The sequence below is a fragment of the Equus asinus genome, chromosome 3, assembly GCF_041296235.1.
Source record: "Equus asinus isolate D_3611 breed Donkey chromosome 3, EquAss-T2T_v2, whole genome shotgun sequence".
Taxonomy (NCBI): Eukaryota; Metazoa; Chordata; class Mammalia; order Perissodactyla; family Equidae; genus Equus; species Equus asinus.
In genome coordinates, this window is record NC_091792.1 from 161,390,392 (window position 1) to 161,411,479 (window position 21,088).

The window sequence follows — 21,088 nt, forward strand, 5'->3', positions numbered from 1 at the left end:
AGCATTCCATCTCTAGGGAATCAGGGTCTCCCAGGGGTGGCCTCTAGCCTTTCCCCATCACCTCCCCTTGGGGTCTGGCTAGCTCCCACCCTAGGGGAGCCCCCCATGACCCTCAGGGCTGGGTCCCCTCTGGACTTCTGGAACTAAGCACAGGCCACTCTCTCCGGTGCTGAAGGCCGTGGCCAGAGGACCCAGGCATGGACCCACACCTGCCACCTCCAGGGACCCCACCTGGGTTGAGGGAAGTCCCTGCTCTGGCTACTTGCTGTTAGCTCCTGGCACTGTGCTCACCGTTGGGTGGGGAAGCTGGCTCCGGGGACTCCTGTCCAGGCCGCCTTGTTGGGACGCGCCCCCTCCTTCATCCCAGGAGCCCAGGTGTAAGGCCAAGCTTTCCCAGAGAAACCCTCCAAGGTCCGAGGTCCGCAGGTAGCTTCCGGCTGTCCTGTAGCTGCCAGGAGCCCGAAGGCCGCACGCGCTGAGCACCTGCAGCGCCTCCTCGCCTCGGCCCATGGACATTTAAACCACTCGCACCCATGAGGCACCCATGAGCTTGCTCATGAGCTCTCTAGCCAGGCCTTGAGCCGCCAGCGGAGCCAGGTAGGTGCGGGGCAGGATGGGCCCAGCGTGTGCATGTGCGGAGCAGGTACATGCCTAAATACACGTGCGTGTGCGGGTGCACGTGTGTGTACCAGACAGGTACGTGTGCTGCTTTTCTGTGCGCGTGCGCGGGGCAGGTGCCTGTACGTGTGCAGGGCAGGTGCACGTGCGTGTGTGTGTGTACCGGGCAGGTAGGTGCGCTGCTTTTTTGCGCGCGTGTCGGGGGGGCAGGTGCCTGCACGTGCGCTGGGCGGGCGCGGGGCAGCAGGGAGCCCCGCGGCGTCGGCGTCGGCGGAGCGGGCGGGCCCGGCCTGCAGCCGCCCGCCCGCGTGGTGCAGCGCGGCGGCCGCGCCGGGAACCAGCAGGCTGCTGGGCCGGAAGCCCCGCCCGCGCGCGCGCCCCTGTCCCCGCCCGCCGGTGGAGCGGCTGCTGGCGCGGCGCGGCGCGGCTCGGCACGGCGGCGCCCGGGCGCAGGCGAGCGGGCGGAGCAGCGGACGGCGCCCAGGCCGCCCAACGCGCCGGGCTCGCGGCGGAGCGCGCCGGACTGGTCGGGGCCCGCGGCCGCCCGCGCCTTTCAATGGGCAGCTCGCACTTGCTCAACAAGGGCCTGCCGCTCGGTAAGGCCGCGCGCGCGCACTTCCGGCCGCGGGCGGGGCGGGGCGGGGCCGGGGCGGGGCGGGGCGGGCGCGCGGGCCGCCGGCTTTGTGTCGAGTGCGCGTGCGCGCCGGCCTCCGCGCGCCGCCGGCTCGGGGCGGGGCCGGGGGCGGGGCGCCGCGCGCGTGCGCGAGCTGCTGCGTGCGAGTGCGAGTGCGCGTGCGCCTGCGCCGCCGTCGCCGTCACCGTCACGCCCGCCCCGCCCCCGCCGCCGCCCGCGCAGGTGACACAAAGGGGCGCCGGCCGTCCCACCCTGCAGAAGCGGGGCCCCGGGGTCGCGCCCCGCCGATCCCCAGTGCTCGCCCCGCTGGGACTCCGACCCCTCGGACCCGCAGCCCCTCCCGGACCCCGGCCTCTCGGACCCCCGGCCCCTGATCCCGGGACCCTCGGACCCCAGCCCCTCGGACCCACAGCTCCTACAGCCTCCAGCCCTTGACCCTCGGACCCTCGGCATCCCACTCCTCCAGGACTCCGGACCCGCGGGTCTCGGCCGCGCGCTAGGTCACCTCCCTGTTCCTCGTGTCCCCGTTACACACTTCGGGACACACGGGAGAAACTGCCGACAGCTGGCTCGGAGACAAGGGACAGGATGCCTGTCTCCTGGGCACGGTAACGTCCTGCCCTGCCGGCCGGAGGACTGCAGGGCCTGTCACCTCGCGCTATCTCCCCGCGCCCCGCGAGGCGGCGGGCCCTTCGCTCCCGGGTCCCCTCCCTCCGGGGTCCCCTGCGTTCCGGGTCCCCTGCCTCCCAGCGCGGGGTGATGCTGGGCCGCTTGGGCGGGGAGGGGAGGGGGCAGAGGTGGGCCTGGCCCGAGGTTCTGCTGGAGGAGCAGGCAGGGCGAGCGCTCCTCCACCGCTGGGCTTTATTCAGGCCGTCTTATTGGCGCTTAGTTTTATCACAGGCTTTGTGCTGGTATTTGAGTTTATCACCCAGTCTTTAAAAACGTATAAAATTATAACGTTTGGCTCGTGGCGGGGGCGGGAGGAGGGGGGAGGCGCCTGCGTTTCCATGGGTGGCTGGACAGGCCCGACTGTGCAGCTAGGGGCCTGCCTGTCCAGGCAGGTAGACGTGGGTGGGGGGCCTGCCCCGACCAGGAGGGGGAGGTGGGCGGCAGCTGGGCCTGGGACAGCCACCCACATGGTTGAACTCAGCAAACCCTGTGCTCCGCTCCTTCTCTGAGCCAGGCTGCTTCCACCTTAATAATCCAGAGGTTTGGACCCAGGTCTGTTTGTTTCAAGGCACCTGTTTGTCCCTGTTGTGTTTTGAAAGAATGAGGACCTGCATGGGTGCTCTGGGCAGCACTGGGGACTGGCCCATACCACCGGTGGGGCCCTGAGCCCGGGCTGTGGGGGGGCAGGCCGGGTTGGGGACACCCTGAGTGGATGTTGCTTTGCTCCCAGCTCGACCCCGCCGCGGTGTGTGCCCCTTGGCAGTGCACTTCAAGCTCTGCCCAGCTGTCGGTGGCCATCTTGCTCATTTTGCACTTCCCTGTCAACTTCCAGCGCGTGGGCCTCCTTCTGGGAGGGGCTGTTCCGGGGTGCGGCTGGGGAGGGGCCGTGTGGTCTGTCTGTCCTCCGCGGCCTGGGTGGGTGAGGGCCCTCAGCTTCCTCTTCCCGCTTCTCCCTCTGCGCGGTGCCCTGGAGCCTGCAGAGTCGCCTCGGCGGGAGGAGCTGCAGCCGCACCTGAGCCAGTGGGTTGGCGGCTAGAGCTTTCTCTGGCTGGGTTCCCAGCCCGGCCCTCTGCCCGCCTGCTGAGAAACGAGGGCACCGCCTCCGGCATGCCCAGGAGGAGAGCCTTTCACTGGTGGCGCGTTGGAGAAGCCGGAACCTGGCTAAGGCCAGACCGCCTAGTGATCATCTCCTCCCTGATTGGTTAGGGCGTGGAGAAGTGGAGCGGGATGGGTTATCTTCCGTATATCCTCAACCAAGGAGTCACAGAGGTGGACCGCTCACCCCGCTCCTGCTTTCCAGGGCAGCTGGAAAGTCAGGTTGTAGTTGGGGGCCCAGAGCAGGGGCAGTGGCCATTGGCGTGCGGAACCCTTCCTCCCGTCCTCAGGACCTCCGTTCTCTTCAAGAGTAGCAGATTCATTTGTGTAGAACGTACAGAGGAGCCCTCAGCAGAAAGCTGGGCCCAGCAGTGGAGGCATTTAGGGCGCCTGCAGCAGGTGCAGACCCGCCAAGGGGGTCAGTGCAGCCCCTCCACTCGTGTGGGTCAGCACCCCCGGGCTCCTTGGAGGAGGGACCACAGCCGGCCAGAGCACAGACTTGCGCCTGTCTCCCGGGGAATCCCAGCCCAGCCCTTATCCATGCGTGGTCTCGGGCTCTTCGTGTGACCTCTCTGTGTGTGTCTGTGAAGTGAGGATGGCAGCGTGAAGCGATGTGGGATCACAGGAGTGAGCATTTGCCAAGTGTTGAGGGCACGGTCGGAGACATAGGGCAGGGGACAGGGCCAGGGGCATAGCTACGGCTGGGGACAGGAGCAGGCAGGGAGAGAACCAGGGACAGGGACAAGGTCGGGGGACAGAGCTGGGGACAAGAACAGAGCAGGGGCAGGGAGGGACCAGGGCTAGGGGTAGGGGCAGTGCCTCCACTCGGAGCTGCTGTGTGTGCTCACCGTCGTCCTCGCTGTCCCTGGATGTCGGCCTGGCAGTGCGTGCGGTCTGGGGCTTGCCTTCCGTCTGCCCTAGAATGTGGGCTTTGTTGACCTGGGCCACATGGGTCCTGCTGGACTTTGTCATGGGGGAGTCTCCCTGTCCCCGGCTTTGGCCTGTTGTCCCTCCTTCCAGCTCCTGTGGTGCCTGCGCCTTCCCCTAGCTCGGGGCGCCTGCCCTGGGGCTGCACTTCCTGCAGGGACGATGCATTCTGTGCCCTCAGCTCTCCCGGCTCCTTCTCCATCAGATTTCATCGCCGTCTTTGTGTGCTTTGGTTGGGGCATTTCTGTGAGGTCTTGTGATGGACATGCACCTGGGGCTGTGTCGGTCCCCACCGTGTGCAGGTGTGGCCCTGTTCTGCCCACCTGCTCTCCCAGCCCTTCCGCTGGGGTTTGTGCTGTTTCGGCCTGCTCAGCCCTAAAGGGTGGCTCTCCTCTTCTCTCCAATTCCAAGAAACAGGCTTGGGGCTGGGATGCTGGATGCGGGCCGCTCAACCTGCCTCGCTCCTGGCTGCTTTGAGCTATTCTTTCCGGCCTCTTCTGTTCAGCCTGAGGACACACGGGGAGGCAGGGGCTGGTCCCGCCTGCCCCACTGAGGTCCTGGTGAGGGTCCCATGGCAGGGCCAGTTCTGGGAGGGGGAGCACCCCTGTGTGCATTTGTACGTGAGGTTTCACTATCTGGTGAGTTGTCACATAGTAGGAGGTTCATAAATGTTTGCCAGAGGGACCTGGGCTGAGATGAGAACCTCTCTGCAGTAGAAGGGCCCTCAGTCTCCAGAGGGTGTCTGGCCTTGGCTCCCCCCAGCCTGGTGGCAGCCAGCGCTTGGCGAGGGATTCCTTTGGGCCACAGAGCGCTGGGCCGTGATGGGGCTTTTCTCTGCCCTTGGAGCCTCCTGTATCAGTGCCCTCAGGGCGTTGCCCAGTCTGAGCAGCTGGGAGCAGGCTTGTCCGTGCCGCAGAGCCTGCGGCTGGCAGCACGTTTGTTGCCAGGAACTTCTCCTGGCAGATCCCCTGCCTGCCCATGGCTTCTGGGCGTGGAGGGCCTGGCCAAAGGTGTTCGCTTTGTGACGCTTTTCATCCTGTGCCTACTCTCCTTCTAGAAGGCTCACAGTTTCACTTTGCTGGTGGCACGAAAGAGGACCCAATCCAGGCCATGTCCTGGTCCTCACTCTGTAGGGAGACCTGGCTCATAGCCCAGGGTGGCTGTGTCTGGCCCAGCCCTGCTGTTTGCATAGGTTGGGTGCGATGCACGCCACACGTCCCCCCACTCCAGACAAGACTTCACACCCTGCGTCACGGACATCTCCTCCCGAAGCTCGGCTGCAGACCAGCCCACGGGCTGCGTACTGGTGTGGGGCCCTCGCATGTCTGTCCAGGGGTCTCCTGAGGAAATGCATGTGTTCCTACGGAGCCAGAGATCTCATGGGTTGTTGTCACACCGGATGCCAGATGCAGGCTTTTAGTGCAGTTGGGTCGTTAACATGAGTGTCACCCTCAGGGAGGTGGTCCCTCATGTCCCCGTCAGCGCTGGAGCCTGGCTGCAGCCCGGGGCCGTGGTGGCTGCATGGTGCCAGGGCGGGAGCTCTGCTCGGCCTTGGAGGAGAGTGCCAACCTGGTGGGACTAGAAGCTAGGATGGCTCCAAAGAAATTCCTGTGGGTGCAGCTGGTGGGATGGGTCAGGGATTGGGCCACAGCCCAAAGGGGGCCCTTTCTGGACCCTCCCCAGCTGTGGCCGAGGCCTATCCGGAGGTGGGCTTGCTGCCTGTGGCTCCCCCGTCCGGCCTTCCGTAGCAGTGGCTGCGTCCCCAGTGGGCTGGCCGTGAACTCTGAGGTCTTGTGAGTCTGAGACTTCTGTGTCCTGCAGCGAGGCCAGGCCTTGGAGATGGAGTCCCCACATGGGGTCTCCTGGCAGCAGCTGTAAAACGTCTCAGGTCGAAGGACAGGGAGGTGACGCTCCCTGAATCACCAGTTGCTGAGCATGAACCAGCGTTTTCTCGATGAGGATGAAGTTCTCATTTCTAGGGTTCCAAAGTGTAAAGCTAGCAGGATACATGTACCACACGTGTACATAGGTGACAACACGTGGTCTAGGTGAACACGCATGGGGAAACGTCTTGGTGACAAGTCCGTGTCTTTTGTGGCAGTCTCTACTCAGCATCTGCCGTGGGGGGGCCTTCCTGCATTGCAGAGAATTGAGGACAGCGCAGCACGTGCGAGGCTGGCCCTGGCTGGTCAGTCCTGCTGGAGGTTTTATATGGCCCGTGTCCCCTGCCCCACATTGCCCGAGGGCGCACCCTGGGCGCCTTTGCACACACAGTTCCTGCCAGACAGTATGTGGCTCTGCTCTCAGGGTGTGTTGGGCACTTTTCCCAGCCAGACCATGCCCTAGGCAGCGTGGCCCGGCCCGGTCCTCAGGGCCTCCAGGTGGGACAGCCAGAGTGATGCCTCACTGCCCCCCAGAGAAGGCTGCTGGGTTACTGACAGAGCAGCACACCGGGAGGGAGCCAGGTGAGGGTCAGCCGGGGTGAGGGTCAGCCAGCGACGTGGCGGGAGGGAGCCGGGGTGAGGGTCAGCCAGTGACACAGCCGGAGGGAGCCGGGGTGAGGGTCAGCCTGGGTGAGGGTCAGCCAGCGACATGGCCGGAGGGAGCCGGGGTGAGGGTCAGCCTGGGTGAGGGTCAGCCAGCGACGCGGCTGGAGGGAACTGGGGTGAGGGTCAGCCGGCGTGAGGGTCAGCCAGTGACGCGGCGGGAGGTGGCTTTCAGGAGGGTGTGACCCATGGCGCTAAGCTGAAGAGCGAGAAGAAGCCGGCCACGTGCACCTGTTCTGGCTGAGCGTCCAGCTTCACGGAGGAAGACGGACAGGTGGGCAGGGCCGGGGCCTCCAGCTGTGCTAAGGAGCTTGCGTTTCCTACTGAGGAAGGCATGCGCAGAGGGTCTTAGTGGAGTAACAGGCTCTGGTTTTTGTTTCTAAAGCCTCTGGCTGCAGTGGGGAGGAGCCTGGGGATGAAGTGGCTGTGGTGTCCCGGCCGGAGGCCATGGAGGAGTGAGGGGAGCACCTAGGATCAGGGAGACTGGCTGGTGGGCTGGGCGTGGGGTGAGAGAGCCTGTGTGTCTGTGTCTGAGTTTGGGACCTGAGCAGGTGGAGCATAGGCCCGTCACTGAGGCTGGAGAGGAAGCAGGGCCCATTCCGGGGGGCGAGTTCTGGGTGCGTTGAGTTTAGATACTCATCAGAGCTGCAAGGGGAGGCATGGGCCGGCCGGGGACGCTGATCCTGTGTCCAGGGCACAGTGTCGCCTGAGCAGGGCTCTCAGGACCCCTGGCACTTCCTGCAGACACTGGTGCCGGGGCACTGGTGTGATTGGTCTGGGGGCTCGGCACCTCGGGTGACCCCAGAATGTGCCAGCTGTAAACCCTGGTCCCTCCTGAGAGTCACAGTGGGGAGCCGTGGCAAGGACCGGGCAGGGCAGGAGTGGCTGCCAGGCGGGACGACTGAGGAGTCAGCTGCGTTGGAGGTGGCCAAAATGAGTGCGCTCTAGACACCAGAGTGAGGCCACTCCCCGGTCGTCCAGCGGTAGAGTAGTTTTAGACTCACAGGAAGATTAGAGAGATGGTACAGAGAGTGTCCAGTGCCCTGCACGCAGCCCCCGTTGTTGGCGTCCTTTGTTGGTGTGTCCATGTGTCGCGGCTGAATCCCAACCATCACTCGCTGCCCCATTGCCGCTTGGTGCTGCATCGTGAGCGCGCAGCAAGCACGTACCATCTCTCCCTGCAGGAGTGCTGCGGACGGTCGGGGGCTGCCTGCGTGATGTTCATCGCATGCCTTTCTGCTGGGCCCGAGCTGGGGCAGCGGCTGGCAGGGGCATCTGCTCTGGGTGAGTGGGCCCTGCCGCCACCCTGCTCCCAGCATCTGCCCAGCAGCGCGGGGTGTCCAGGGCCCCCACCCCGCTGGCTCTTGGCACAGACTTCCCCTCACCTGCCATGCTGGTCACTGCGTTTTCCACCGCCTTGCCGTGTTGCTGGGACATGGTATGTGCACGTGGTCATAAGGCATGGTGCGGGCGCCTTGCATCCCCCACAGTGGGCAGCCAGCCCCCACAGCCACCACCTCCCACAGCATCTCGTCATATGTGAGTCGGGGCGTAAAGCAGGCGTGCGTGTCAGAGTTCACTCGCTCCCCACATGCTGGCAGGGCGCCCTCGGAAGCCCCCGTCCTGGCAGAGCTGGATTGTAACCAGGGCTCTCCAACTAAAGCGCACACGCGTCCGTCCCCAGGTGGAACACCGGAGTAGGGCAGGTGGCCAAGGAGGCCCAGGGGGCGGGGAGCGGGGGCAAAGGGCAAGGCTGGGTGGGGGCGAGGCCTGCAGAGGCCAGAGGAAGAGAAGGGAGCCTGGGAGTGTCGAGTATGGGGAGGTGCTGGGGCACGGGCAGCCCTGGCAGCCCTGCCCGTGGGGGACCAGCTGTGGGGAGAGTGCGATGGGTGAGGGCAGGAGTTCGGGTTTGTGAACTGGAGGGAGGGCTGCAGGGCAGGGCCACGTCCTGGCTGCACGGGCCTGTCCTGCATGCTCAGAGCACTGGGTCTGGGGCTGACCAGGGGAGGGCCTTGAGGTACCTGAGAGCCTGGGGCCAGCCCAATGTGAATATGAGACCTGTCTGAGCTCCCTGGCCGGCCCCTGCTGCCTAGGGGATGAAGTCATTGCCCTGGCAGGTGTTTCTGGGCACCAGCTGCCCACTCGCCAGGATGGACCCCTCACCAGGGTCACTGAGGGGGCTGGGGCCGTCCCTATAATGTCTTGTCCCTAGAATTTGTTTGCAAGGCACTGGCCCTATGTCCAACCTGCCCACCCTCCCAGACCTGGGCCACTTTCTGGGAAGGGGGCAGGGTGGGCATATCTGGAGTCTGGGGGGCTTCTGGCCAAGACCCCATCCTAGCCATGACCCAGCCGCAGGCCCACCGTGGCTCAGCTGGGCCGCAGGGCAGTCGGGGCTGGGCGTTGCTGAGGCTCCAGGTGGGCGCAGACCCTGCTGGCTCCTGCCATTCATGGGCCAGTGGCTCTCGGGAGACTTCTGTTGGTCACTGCGAGGGAGAGGGTGCCAGGCAGTGTAGGCGCCGGGAGCACATGGCGGGGTAGCCGTGGATGGACCCCGGCAGGGCAGGGGGAACAGGGTGGAGGTGGAGGGGGGGGCACGAGCCTCAGTGCTCACGGGCAGCAGTGCACCCATGGTGAATGGGTAGGAGATGACCCACCCGGGGTCCATGCCCGCTGGCCACAGGCCTTGCTCCTTCGGCCATCCCTTCATCCCCTTGTTGAATGTGCGGCTGTGCCCTGTAGGGCAGAAGCCCCAGAGGCCCTGGCCTGGGGCCACATCTTGTAGGAGCTGTGCAGGGGTGTCTGGGGCAGGGGTGGCCATAGGAGGCACCACAGGTACCGGTGGGCCTGGTGGCCGTGTGGTCCCTGGGGCAGATCGCTGGCTTTGCTCTCGCGGCTCGCCCGTCACTCAGGAGCCGCCTGTCTGTGGCCGGGCCTCCTCGGCTGGTGTGGTCTTGTCCAGTCTTTTACCTCGTTTTCTCTGCCACCTCCTGTGTCTAGGTGGCTCTTGTGTTGTTGTTTGAGCAATGAAGTCTCTTGTAGGGGCTTCGGTTGGGTTTATTTCGAGAAACAGGGTGGAGGTTGGTGTTTCCACCCCTTGAGCGCCCCCTAGCACTAGGGATGGTCGAATTCCCACGTCACAGCCGCTGCTGGGCTTGGCCCACCTCCCCTGGCCACGCAGACGTCGTCATCCTGTCCACATGGCACCGAGGCCTGTGGGGTGCTGACCGGGGAGGGTGAGACCCAGACACAACAGGCTGGAGGCGCCTCTGGTCTTCACACTGGGCCCAGGGGTCTCTCAGCCCATCAGGCCTGGGACCTGCCCTGGCCCCGGGCCGCAGCAGATGCAGGCTGGCCTTCGAGCCCTGCGTCCGCTGGCCGCTACCCTGGCGGGCACCTAGCCCACAGTAGGGAACACACTCCCGTTCCTTTCAGGCCCCTCCTGGGTTTGGCACTGGCAAAGCGAAGCTTCCTTTTCAAATCCTCCTCTTAGAGACTCGTGGCCATGCTGGCTGCCTTCCTGCTCCCCTGCCACCACCCGTCCCCGAGTTGCCTTGGGCTGCACTTGGCTGGCCCGGCTGTGGCTTCTCCAGAGGGGCTGGCTCTGTGTACTTGAGCCGAATCAGCAGAGGACTCGGGCCTGCGTGCGGTCTGGGTAGAAAGCAGGTCTGCTGTTGGGGCAGGAGCAGAGATCAGGCAGACCCCAGAACACTGAGGGTGAGCGGGCTCCCGAGGGGCCACTGGTCAGCGTGTTTGGGGGGCTTCGAGTCAGCAGGGCCATCCGACCTCAGCCCAGGCATGCAGCTCAGGACAGCAGGGCTCCCGCTGGTCCACCCGCGGTGTGTAAAGTGGCCGGTTCTGTGAACGTCGGCCCCGTCCATGGGGTCCTGGGAAGGCCGTGGGGCCAGGCCTCGCTTGGCTCCAGACCTGGTTCTTGTGGCCGGGGGTCAGGCGAGGGTGAGTGCTGTGCACGTTCTGTAGGCTGCAGCCTGTCCCTGGTTATGGGGGTCAGGCTGCCTGGTACCCTGTGGCTGGCAGTGGGTAGGGGGTGGCAGCCTCTGACCTCCACTCCACAGACCTTCCCTTCCCCGTGGAACCCCTGCTCCAGCCCGCAGCGCTCCTGCACTCACTGCGCGCGTCTGTGGCATGCCTGGGCCTGGTCAGCAGGATGTCCAGCTGCACGTTGGGTCAGCCCCTGTGCTGTGTCCTCGCACCGAGAGCGGGGCCCAGGTTCTTGGGGGGTCAGGACACGCTCCCTGAGGGCTGGGCGGTTCGTGCTCACTCCCAGCCTCCAAAACCTCCTCGTCCCGAGTCTGTGACCGGTGCCTGACCTGTGTATTCCCTCAGCGCCCCATCAGGCACTGGCCACTGTCCCCGGTTATCCTGACCTCAGGAAGAGCTGCGCAGCATTTTTGGGAGACCCACGCCTGGATTGAGTGCCTCCCTGGGAGGCTGCCTGTGGGGTGGGCAGGGACCGGTGTGGAGGATGACTGTATGCACCAGCCTGGGGACAGCCCCAGCCCTGGGGCCCCGGGTGGCATGCAGGAAAGTGGCTGTGTCAGGGCCTGCATCCCACGGCCCCTTCCCCTGGCGGCCTTGTTGGAAGTCCACTCTCCCTGCCCAGTCACAGAGGCCCAGGAAGCTATTGGCAACATGAGATAGAAGCTTCCAGAACTGGTCGCAGACCCACTCCCAGTGCCCCCCTCTTCCCACGCCCGGTGCCCCCAGCCTCCTGATTTGTAGGCACCCATGGCATCTGGGTGGGGCCAGTGCTCTGCGGGGGCTCCTGAGTGTGTGGAGGTGACTGTGGGGCTGGACCTTGAGGGTAAGCCTCTCTGTGTCTGCATCCTGGCTGCGTCCCCTCGTGCGCCCCCATGCCGTGGCAGGGCCCTGGCCCAGGTAGGTCCCCACTGGCAGCCACGGACTCGGGTCGAGGAGGCAGTGAGAAGTTTTGCCCTCCTGGAGCTTCTGGAATTTGAGTTCCAGTCGACCCTCAGTGGTGTTTTAACGTGTCTCTTGTGTTTAATTTTTAGTCAGACTTTGACCCCGGCGCAGGCTTCAGTGGTCGCCGTGGATCAGGAGCATAAAAGCTTTGGTTCGAGACAATTAAAGACGTGGGATGAGGATCCAGTGACAGGACGCGGTTCTGCCTGGGGATTCTGAAGATAAAACGCTTTGAAAAGTCGAATTCATGGTCCTGGAAGCCGAGCCCATATTAAGAAATGTCAGGTTGGTTGGGGCTCCTGGAGCGTGAGGTCGCCAAAGCCGGCCCCCAGCACGGCAGAGGAGGCTGCAGCTGACGGTGGCGGTCATGCTGGCTGTTCCATCCAGGGTGGCCCGTGCCTTAGAAAGGGGAGCGTGTGGGGCTAAGACACCCACGTGCCCCGCAGGAGCCTTTCTCTGCTTTCTGGGGAAGCAGCCTGGGCCCGTGGCCAGTGGCAGAGTCGGGTGCAGGCCTCCGTCGGGCCTCACGTGGCACTTGCTGCTGTGGCTGGTTTCTGTCGAGAAGTGTCCCAAAGGAGGTGGGTGTCAGCCAGGCCCACGTGCGGCAGAGCGAGGGCAGGTCCTGGGCCTGGATGGAGGCCTGAAGTCCCAGCCGCCACCCAGCTGGGGAGCAGCCAGGTGTTGGGTTTGCTTTGATCGCTCTGCCAGCGAACGCAGTGCTGGGTTAGGACCTTGCTGCTGAGATCGAGGCCTGATTGGGCCCTGGCTGCATGGTGGGAGGCCCGGCGCCTCCCTGGGCGACGGGGGTCGTCGGTCGGTCGGTAGGGCCGTGGCACTGCCTTGGGGCAGCCCTGCGGATGCTGTTTTCTCTGCTCCTCACCCAGTCACAGTGTGCTCTCCCTCGGGAGGTCCCAGCCGGGGTGCAGCCAGGCCTTCCCAGCGCCCAGCTGTCTTCCCCGAGGCGGGCAGTGGCGTCAGGTCCAGCCTTGGTGGCAGATGCAGCCTGTGCCCTGCAGCCTGCCGTACGGCCCAAGTACACGAGGACTGCGAGAGCTTGGCCCACGTGGGTCGTCAGGCTTGATGTTCGTTAGACATCAAAGCTGAGGAATGCTGAAAGTAGGCATTTATCAGTTCACTTAAAAAAATAGCGACAATAGCCTCTCACCTGCTGGAGTCAGCGATCTTCTCAAAGTAGAAGTTCCTGCTCTCCAAGCACAGCTGGAGAGGTGAGGGCACTGTCTGTGCGGCCGTCTGCTGACTGGTGTGACAGCGCACGGTGCCCGTGTGCCGCACCATGGTCAGGGGGGTCGGCCTGGAACCATGCCGCCTGCTCACGCGCTTGCCTGAGAGCCAGGGGAGGCAAACCAGGAAGTGGCCCTGGCCTTGCAAGGCCCACGCTGAGAACCGCTGGCCTGGGGCAGGTCTTCGCCGTCCACATGGGCGAGGCTGAGTGGCACACCTGCAGGAGCAGCGGCTGCTGATGGGCACCTTCCAGGTCCTTGTCCCGTGCCCCGTATGTTGCCCTGTGCTGGCTGGGCATTCACAGCGCTGTGTGGTCGGCTGCCTGGCAGGTCTTGCGTGGCCAGGGAGGCAGCGGCAGTGCCTGTCTTGAGTGTCACCCTTTAGCCCTCATCTCCTCCTCGGCCCAGGAGGAGGAGTGGCTGCCCCGCTCGTGGAACGAGTCTGCTTTGGTGGTTTGCGTCGTCGTGTTTGGGGAAGGGGGGTGGGGTCTGGCCTGGCTGTGTCCAGTGCTAGAACTCCTCCGCCTCCACACAGCTTCTCACCCTTTCAGTCTGCAAACAGGAATGGCGCCAGGCACGTCGTGTTGCAGTCGGGGTTTCTGGGCAGCCACCCTGCAGCCTGGGACAGAAGTGACACCCCAGGGCGTGTTCCCAAAGCCCGTTATGTTAGGGTCTGCATGTCCAGTGTCACGTGGGGAAGACCCTGCTGCTGGGGTGGGGCACAGGGACCCCTGCCCTCCCTGCTTTGCAGGACTGCCCGTGTCTTCACGCGGCTTTGTGGCCTGCACCCTGTGGGGGTGGTGATGGCCACCGCCAGTCTGCGTCTATGCAGCGCCAGTGAGCTTAGTGAGCACCAGTTTGTTTTTCCCGCTGATGTTTAACATACTTTTAACAAAGATCCAGGTGACTGGACACGCAGTATAGAGAGTCGCGGGGGTGGCTGTGTTGGCCCCAGACGGCAGGCGGCAGCTGGAGCGAGGTCTTAGCCGGGGCCGAGCTGCTGCGGGATGCTGAGCATCTGCCCTGTCGTTGCAGGCGTCCGACCTCCGATCATGAATGGGCCCATGCACCCCCGGCCCCTGGTGGCGCTGCTCGATGGCCGGGACTGTACGGTCGAGATGCCCATCCTGAAGGACGTGGCCACGGTGGCCTTCTGTGATGCGCAGTCCACACAGGAGATCCACGAGAAGGTAACACCGGGCAGAGGTGCCAGGCAGTGGGAGGGCAGGTGGGCCGGGGGCACAGGCAAGCAGGTCCCTCAGGCCGTGCCTGAGCGGGTGATGACCCCAAGGCACCCTCCTCAGTGGCTCCCACTCCCCCAAGACAAGAGCGCTTCTGTCATCGTCACCCGGCCCTGTCAGATGGTGGAGACAGGATTTTCTCTTGAGTCATCTCCACTATAGCCAGTTTTTTCCCAGGAAGTGAGTCCTGAGGGCATGGAGATCCTCCTGGGCCCCGGTCAGCACGGAGAGCCTCAGCATGCATCCAGGATGCCCCCGGGGCTGCCATTCCAGTGATTTGCAGCTTTGGGGCAACTTCCATGATTTGCGTCCTCAGCTCCCTGGATCCCCGTGATGTGAAATGCAATCTGTTTCTGTTTGTAGTCACTGCCAACTAAGCACTTCCACTGAGACAGCAGAAGAAGCTGGACGGAGGTTTAAAAAACTTAAAAGCAGCCAAGAACTAAGATGATCAGGAGAGGCCCGGATTGGCGGGGATGGGCAGGCCCTGCCGTTTTGGACCTGGGCTGAGAGGTTGAGGCGGCTTTGGCAGCCTCGTGGGCCTGCCAAGGATGGGACCCTGTGGGACGACCCTGCTCTGGGTTGAGACCCTGGAGAAAGGATGAACTGGAACCAAACGCACCCTCACATAAGCTGCCATCCAGCCCCATAACATCTGCATCAAGGCTTGAACTTGGATCCCAGGCGACCCGCACCGCATGCCCGGCGCCTCACGGAAACGGCGGACAGTCCTGGGAGGAAGGCACCACCAGCCTAGGGCTCCAGTCATTTCTCCAAATCATTTCTAGTACAGCATCCATCACACGGTCACAGACCACTGGGCAGTAGAGGACACGAGAGCCGTGAGCAAAACCAGCAGAAACCGACCACAGGGCTGACCCGGAGCCAGGTGGACGGCATGGCCAGAGCGAAGAACGGAGCTTGCGCCTCGGGCGAGGAGCTGATCGCTGTGGAAAGCGAGGCGGCAGATGTGGGGGAAGAGTCTAGAAGATCCAGAGCTGGGAAATAGCCAAGCTGGGATGAGGCCTCGCCTGCAGGGCCCGCAGCAGGTCAGGGTCAGCAGGCGGGAAGGGGCTGGGCGCCAGGAGACAGGAGAGGGCACCGGGGGCACATTCGCAGCTTCTCGCCGCAGCGTGGATGAGGGTGATGGGCCAGAGGCACAGTGCAAGGAGGCCACGGCTGACGGTTCTCCAGAGCCGACAGGAGACAGCAGTCGATGGTGGGAAGGCCAGGCAAGTCGCGGAACGCACAGCGGGACAGCCCCTTCGGAAGACGCCAGGGGCTTCTCATAAAGCTGAGCACACGCTGGTGACGTGCCCTCACGGTCATGCTTCTGGTGCTTGTTCCAGAGAAACGAAGCACACGTCTGTACAAAAACCTGCATGGATGTGCCCGGCAGCTGTGTTCCCGACAGCTGGAACCAGAAAGCTTAGGTGGCCTTGCGCCAGCCTGCGTCTGCCAGGGGGCTGTCAGCAGTGACAGCACAGGAGCCATGGAGGCAGCGACACACCGGATGGGGCTCTGGGGCGAGAAAAGCAGGTTCTCAGGGTCCACGCTGTGTGGTTCTGTCCCTTCTCCCATGACGGGACAGTGGTGGTGAGGACGGACGGGTCCAGCGTCCTGGTGGGGGAAGCGCGTGACTGTAGAGCCAACACAAGGGTGCTTCTTTACGCTGAGGGCAGTCTGTCCTGCGTCCTGCTGTGGTGGCCGCTGCTCGAGTCGGCGTGATGAGATTACATAGACCTGCACACCTGCCCACGTGCAGGGAGAGACGGCAGAACTGACGAAGGGGCACAAACGACCTGTCACATGCGGGGTGCTCTGCGCGCGATGCCTCGGTACCATTCTGGCAGCTTGTTGTGAATCTTAACCTATTTCAAACTAAAAAAGATATTTTTAAAGAAAACATATATGGAATGGAAAAGAGACATACGGATAGAAATTTTTAAAAGTTATAACTAATATTAAAACAAGTTTTGTCAATAAATTTGAAAGCCAAGACAAAACATGTTTTTTTCTAAAATTGTAATTTACCTCAAGAAGTTAATATAAAACCCAAATTAGCAAGTTAACAGACAATGGGGGCAGGCGCAGGGGTAGGGCCCTCACGTGATGGCAGACTCTGTCCCCACCACAGACAGACAGACAGACGGATTCCGCCCTCCACAGTCAAGGCCTGGTATGGGGTTATGTCTGCTAGAGAACAGATAAGTGCACAGAGAAGCTGTTCCAGGGACGGACTTGTGTTTTGGCTGGAAGAGCGTGCTAGGACCTGTGTCACAGTGTCCTCAGAGGTCGGAACTCACCTCTGGTTGTGCAATGAGCAGCAGCAGCGAGAAGGGGATCGTCAGAGAACTAGGCCTTGGAAATTAAACACGTGAGTGGAAAACCGACATTTTAATAGGACGCTTGGAAAATATGGGTAGGGGAAGCCCAGAAGAAAGATGGAAGTGATAAGGAAAAAGGAGAGGCGCACAGACCCCCAGGAGCTCTGCATCCAGCATGCCTGTGCAGACGTAGCCCTCTGGGGTCCTGTTTCCCAGTGGACTCGAGTCCTGAATAAGCACTTCCTTTCCCAAGCTTTGCTGCCAGGTGTGGCCAAGTGACTAAGTCCAGCCAGGGAAAGGTAAGCGGGCTTGTGTGCATGGTGCCTTCCCTCTTTCTCCTGGCTGGAAACCAGATGTGATGGCTGCAGCCTGGGCGCCACCTGGACCGTGAGGAGAAGCCATGTGCTGGGAAGGGTGGAGCAAGAAGACAGGAGCCCAGGCCTCTGGTGGCTGTGGAGCTGACACAGGACCCCTGGACCCCCGTCTGCAGGCAGTGTGGGAGGGAAATAACAGCCTGGCTCATGGGTCACTGTTGATCAGGCTTTCTGCCTCCTCATAGCCAGTTGAACATTATCTGAGTGTTGTAGCAGGAGAGATTGTGATGTCATCACCACAACATGATGAAGGAAACTTCCAGAGCCACGTGGAGACTCCAGCTCTCCTGCCACCAACACAGGACGAGTGTCAGTGGGGCGCCATTCAAGTTTGGACTTCACCAAGCCCGGGGGTGAGGTCTTACCTGCAGAGATAGGAATCTGCCCAGCCCTACACTGGGCAAATTAAAGCATCTGCGGAGAATGCGTTTCATCCAGGCCTGTGCCTCAGAGCAAACTGCTGGTCGAGTGTCAGGGAGGCCTGTTTCTCAGCCACATCATGGTGATCCCACTAAGGACGGGCACATGTGATGGGCAGCTGTGGGAAGGAAGACCCAGGAACCACGAAATGGCGCTTCCGTCGAGGGGGCCGGGGTGGCGTCGGGTGGTGCTGTCCTCCCCATGGGAAGCCAGCCAGCCTGGAGCAGGTGCCGGGAGTCCCCAAGGGGCCTTTCTGGGAAAGCGGGATCCCATCGAGGTGCAAGGATGAGGGAGTAACTTGGGGATGTGCTTAAGGAAGGGTTGCAAGTGTACACAGAAAGCACCTTGAGGCCCTCGTGGGGGACCTGGCGGGAGTGGAGCGCCCTGTCCCAGGAGGTAGGTGCTGGGGCAGAGTAAGAAATGAAATAGAAATCTCGGAAAAACACAGAAATGGGTTTTGCAGTAAGTGGGGGGCAGCAGAGGGCAGGAGGGACCCCAAAACAGCCCTGCCCCAGGCCTGAGGACGGCAAGTGGCTCTCAGTCTGTGCGCCTTGGGGACACAGGATGGCCCTGGCTCCTGCACACGTGGTCGTCAAAGTGTTGGCAGCACATGTGGAGGGGATGCGTCTGCTGCCCTGGATGGAGCGGAACAAAGGGTCAGTTCTGCAGAAGACAGGGCTCGGGAGGAAGTCGTTGGGCAAAGGCCGCCAGAAACAATCGAAAAAGCGGCAAGTGTGAAGACCTGTGGGGGGGTCTGCGGCGTCACAGCCCCCCTGGAAGAAGACAGATGCCAGCAGGACGCCGGCGAGGCGGGTGTTTGGGTGAAAACCGAGGAGGCAGGCGCCGGCCCCCTCATGCCCACGGCACCAGGTACAGCCAGGGCTTGGCTGGTGCTCCTGCGTGCTCGCGGGGTCCACATTGCCACTGCCGGTCTCGATGGCGCTTTGGCACTTCTGCGGAAACCTGCAGCTGCAGTCTTCAGCCCAGCATCGCACTCTGGCCTGCATGCGCCTGTTTGTTGTAGAGAAACATCCAGAACGATCTACACGTGTGTTGGTGCATGGTGTGTCACCGCTGTGCCTCTCTGAGCAGCAGTTCCATAGAGTAGGCCATGCCTGTGCGTGTGGACCTGGAAAGATGAGTACGGTGTGAAGAAGACTGAGGGCTCGTGAGCCCGCACAGCGTGTGTGTGACTGTGTGAAGGGAGCGTGGCAGGCCCACCCCCGCCCCAGGATGGAGGGTGTTCGAGGCCAGGGCCAGTACCCACCAGTGTGCATATTCCTGACCAGCCAAACCCTGGCTTTTCTTTGGGGTGGTGCCTGGCGAGTACCCCTCAGGCCCTGCTGCCACCAGGAGCACCCAGGGGCCTGTGCTCAGCCTTCTGAGTCAAGAAGGGACTCATGCGAACCCCATGCTGGAGTTGAGGAGTCTGAGTTAAGTCACTAGCCTGACCACATAGCTAGTGGAGGGTGACGTGACGTGAGTGGACGTCTGCTAGGATGGCTTTTGGGAGGCTGCTGGTTCCCAATCTGAGGGCACAGACTTGGCCTGGGGCTTCCTCCCTGGGAGGTTGCTGTGATGGCCCCAGTGTCGCAGCCACTTGGTCACCATGAAAGGGAATATGAAGAACCTGCCAGGGGAGTGGATGCAGCAGCTGCAGTGGCCTTGGCCTGTGGACTTTGGACAGAGCCCCTGCTGCGGTGGGCTTTCATCCTGCAGCTGAGCACAGGCCTCCCTGGTGTGGGGTGGGGGGTAATGCTCATCCTGTTCTGAGAACACTGCACCTAGTACTGTGTGATTAAAAATATGCTCAGTAGAAAAAGAACTAGGACATGAAAAAAATAGTTTACCAAGAGACATATGTGGGCAAGTCACACTGAGAAATGCAAATTAAAGCTAAAATAATGGATTCCAGTTTGCATCCATTACATGGAGCATTTTAAACTCTGGAGTGCCCGGTGATGGCCGGTGAGTCATCCTCCGGGCACAGCAGGCAGCAGCACCCAGAGCCTTAAAGTGGGTTCCCTGTTTCTAACAACTTGTCTCAAGGAAGTAAGACAAATACACAGATTGTTATTGCAGTACAGCCAGTATTGGCAGCAACCCGAACGTCCCAGCAGTAGGCAAGTTCAGACAAATTATGGACCCTCCATGTTGGTACTCCACATGGGACACCTGCAAATCAAGACTGAAGAGTGTGACCTGCCCTTGTTAAATGCTCAGGATAGAATGCAAGCTGCCATGTGACACACCTGCCCGTGCTGCGAGGGTCTGTCTGTCCGGGGACTCAGGCTCTCCTCCGGAGCTTCCCCCTCCACAGTTTATCTGTCCCCAAGTCCAGGGCTACTCATCTTGACACTTGCTCAGGTGCATCCATCTCTCCATTTCTGGTGCATGGCTGTGCCTGCCCACAGTGAGCACTGACAAATGTCTACATGCACCTTGCCCTGTGGCCCCCTGCCTCACCTGCCACGGGGGTCCCACTCACCAGCTCTTGTGGCCATCCTGTCTCCAGTCCATGCAGCACAGGGCAGCCAGAGGGGTCTTCCAGGGGTCCCACCGCCGAGCCCTGTCCCTCCCCTCTGCCCCATGGTCCTTGCCACCTCCACTGCTGGGGGGTCTCCACTTCCTGTCCACCGTCCCCACATGCTCCTGGTTAACCCCCTCCTTCCCATGGGTTCTGGCTGCTACTCTGCCATCACATGGCTCCTTGCCCGTCCACACCAGGTCCAGTCAGGGCACCAGAGGTCTGTGTCCACATGTGGCTTTGACATCTTTCCAGGAGGCCAGGGACAGCCATCAGGACGTGGGCAGTGTCAACTTAAAACGCAAATTCCCCGGTTATTTTATCCGCAGAATGAGTTTATTCGGGAATAGCAAAAAGAATTGCAGTTCAGGACGTGCGTGCTCTGGTGAACCACAGGCAAATCCAAGGAACAAAGGAGGGAGCTGCTTTTATAGAGAAACGGGGCGGGGGGGGGGGGGCGGGGGGCTCTTCTAAAGGAAGGTCCGCTGGGGGAGAGGAACCGTTCAGGGCGGCCATGGCTTCTCATTGGCTGAGCTGCGGCGTTTCCCGTTGGCTGCGCTGTTGCCTGGCAGGAAGAGAAGTCTTCCTCCCGCAGTGAAGGGGCCTCGCTTCCGGTTTGGCGTAACTGACCAGTGGGATGGGCGGGCCCCCCGCAGGCCTTCCACGTCCATTCCGGTCGGGGTTTTTGCTCTTTTCACAGCAGTGCCCGTGCCTCACCCAGGCTCCTCAGCAGCTCTCTGCCTCCAGGAGCGCAGATTCCTGGGCTCTTCCGGGCACGGGCCCGGGCAGCACCCGACCTTCCCTTCCCCTTGGAAGAGTCCAGGCCACCCCGGCCTGGCCCCACCTGTGTGGTCCCTCGGGGCTGCCCTGCCGTCCTCGGAGGGAAGTGTCCGTGTCCGGGGCAGCTCTCTGTCCACACCCGGACGCTCGCTCTCCTCCGCTCCCCGCAGGGTCGGAGTCTGGGCTCCCGAGGCGCAGGCTTCTCCCTCTGGCAGCCTGTGCACGGCCCGTCCTCGCGGCGCGCCTCCCGGGGACCCGGGGCCAGTACAGGAGGAGCCGACTGCAGGAGAGGGTGAAGGACACAGCAGCCGCTGCGTGCCCCTGAATTTGAGGGGCCCACTGCTGTGTCCCCCGACCACGACACGTCGTGGATCACACGTGCGTCTGGAGCCCCGCGGCCCCCTGCTCTTGGGCCCAGAAACTGGACGCTGTGGGTCCTCGGCCCCGCGTCTGGCCGTTGCCAGTGTCCCTCGCGACTCCCATAGCCTGGCGGGGGCGGGGCGCTCACGGCCGAAGCAGGCCCCGCCCGCCTCCACCTGCGCGGAGTTCTCGCGGAGCCCCGCGGGTGGTGGTAGCGGCGCTGGCGTCCGTGTCACCCAAACTCAGGAGACGCGGCCCCCGGTGCCCGCGTGGGGTCCGCGTGGAGCCGCCGCACAGGCCCGCCGACGTGCAGGGCTGTGCCGGCCGCAGCTGCCCCGCGTGCCCGGAGCCCCCCCGAGCGTGTTGGGGACCGGCCCACGGCCAC

General features: G+C 62.9%; 1 protein-coding gene across 15 annotated transcripts in view; it reads left to right on the forward strand.

Moving 5' to 3' along the window:
• Window positions 1–1,033: 1,033 nt before the first annotated feature.
• CTBP1 (C-terminal binding protein 1) overlaps window positions 1,034–21,088 on the forward strand; it is a 29,024-nt gene continuing 8,969 nt past the window's right edge. For 2 of the 15 annotated variants that reach the window (XM_070506401.1, XM_070506407.1), the window contains exons 1-4: window positions 1,448–1,860; window positions 7,674–7,773; window positions 11,523–11,718; window positions 13,710–13,864. In XM_070506401.1, the coding sequence (XP_070362502.1) occupies window positions 11,712–11,718; window positions 13,710–13,864 (162 nt within the window). In that variant the 5' untranslated portion in view covers window positions 1,448–1,860; window positions 7,674–7,773; window positions 11,523–11,711. Of the gene's footprint in view, window positions 1,215–1,387; window positions 1,861–6,669; window positions 6,764–7,673; window positions 7,774–11,522; window positions 11,719–13,709; window positions 13,865–21,088 lie in introns of those variants that run through there. The other 13 variants (XM_070506402.1, XM_014840261.3, XM_044768012.2 and 10 more) reach the window with 12 other exon arrangements.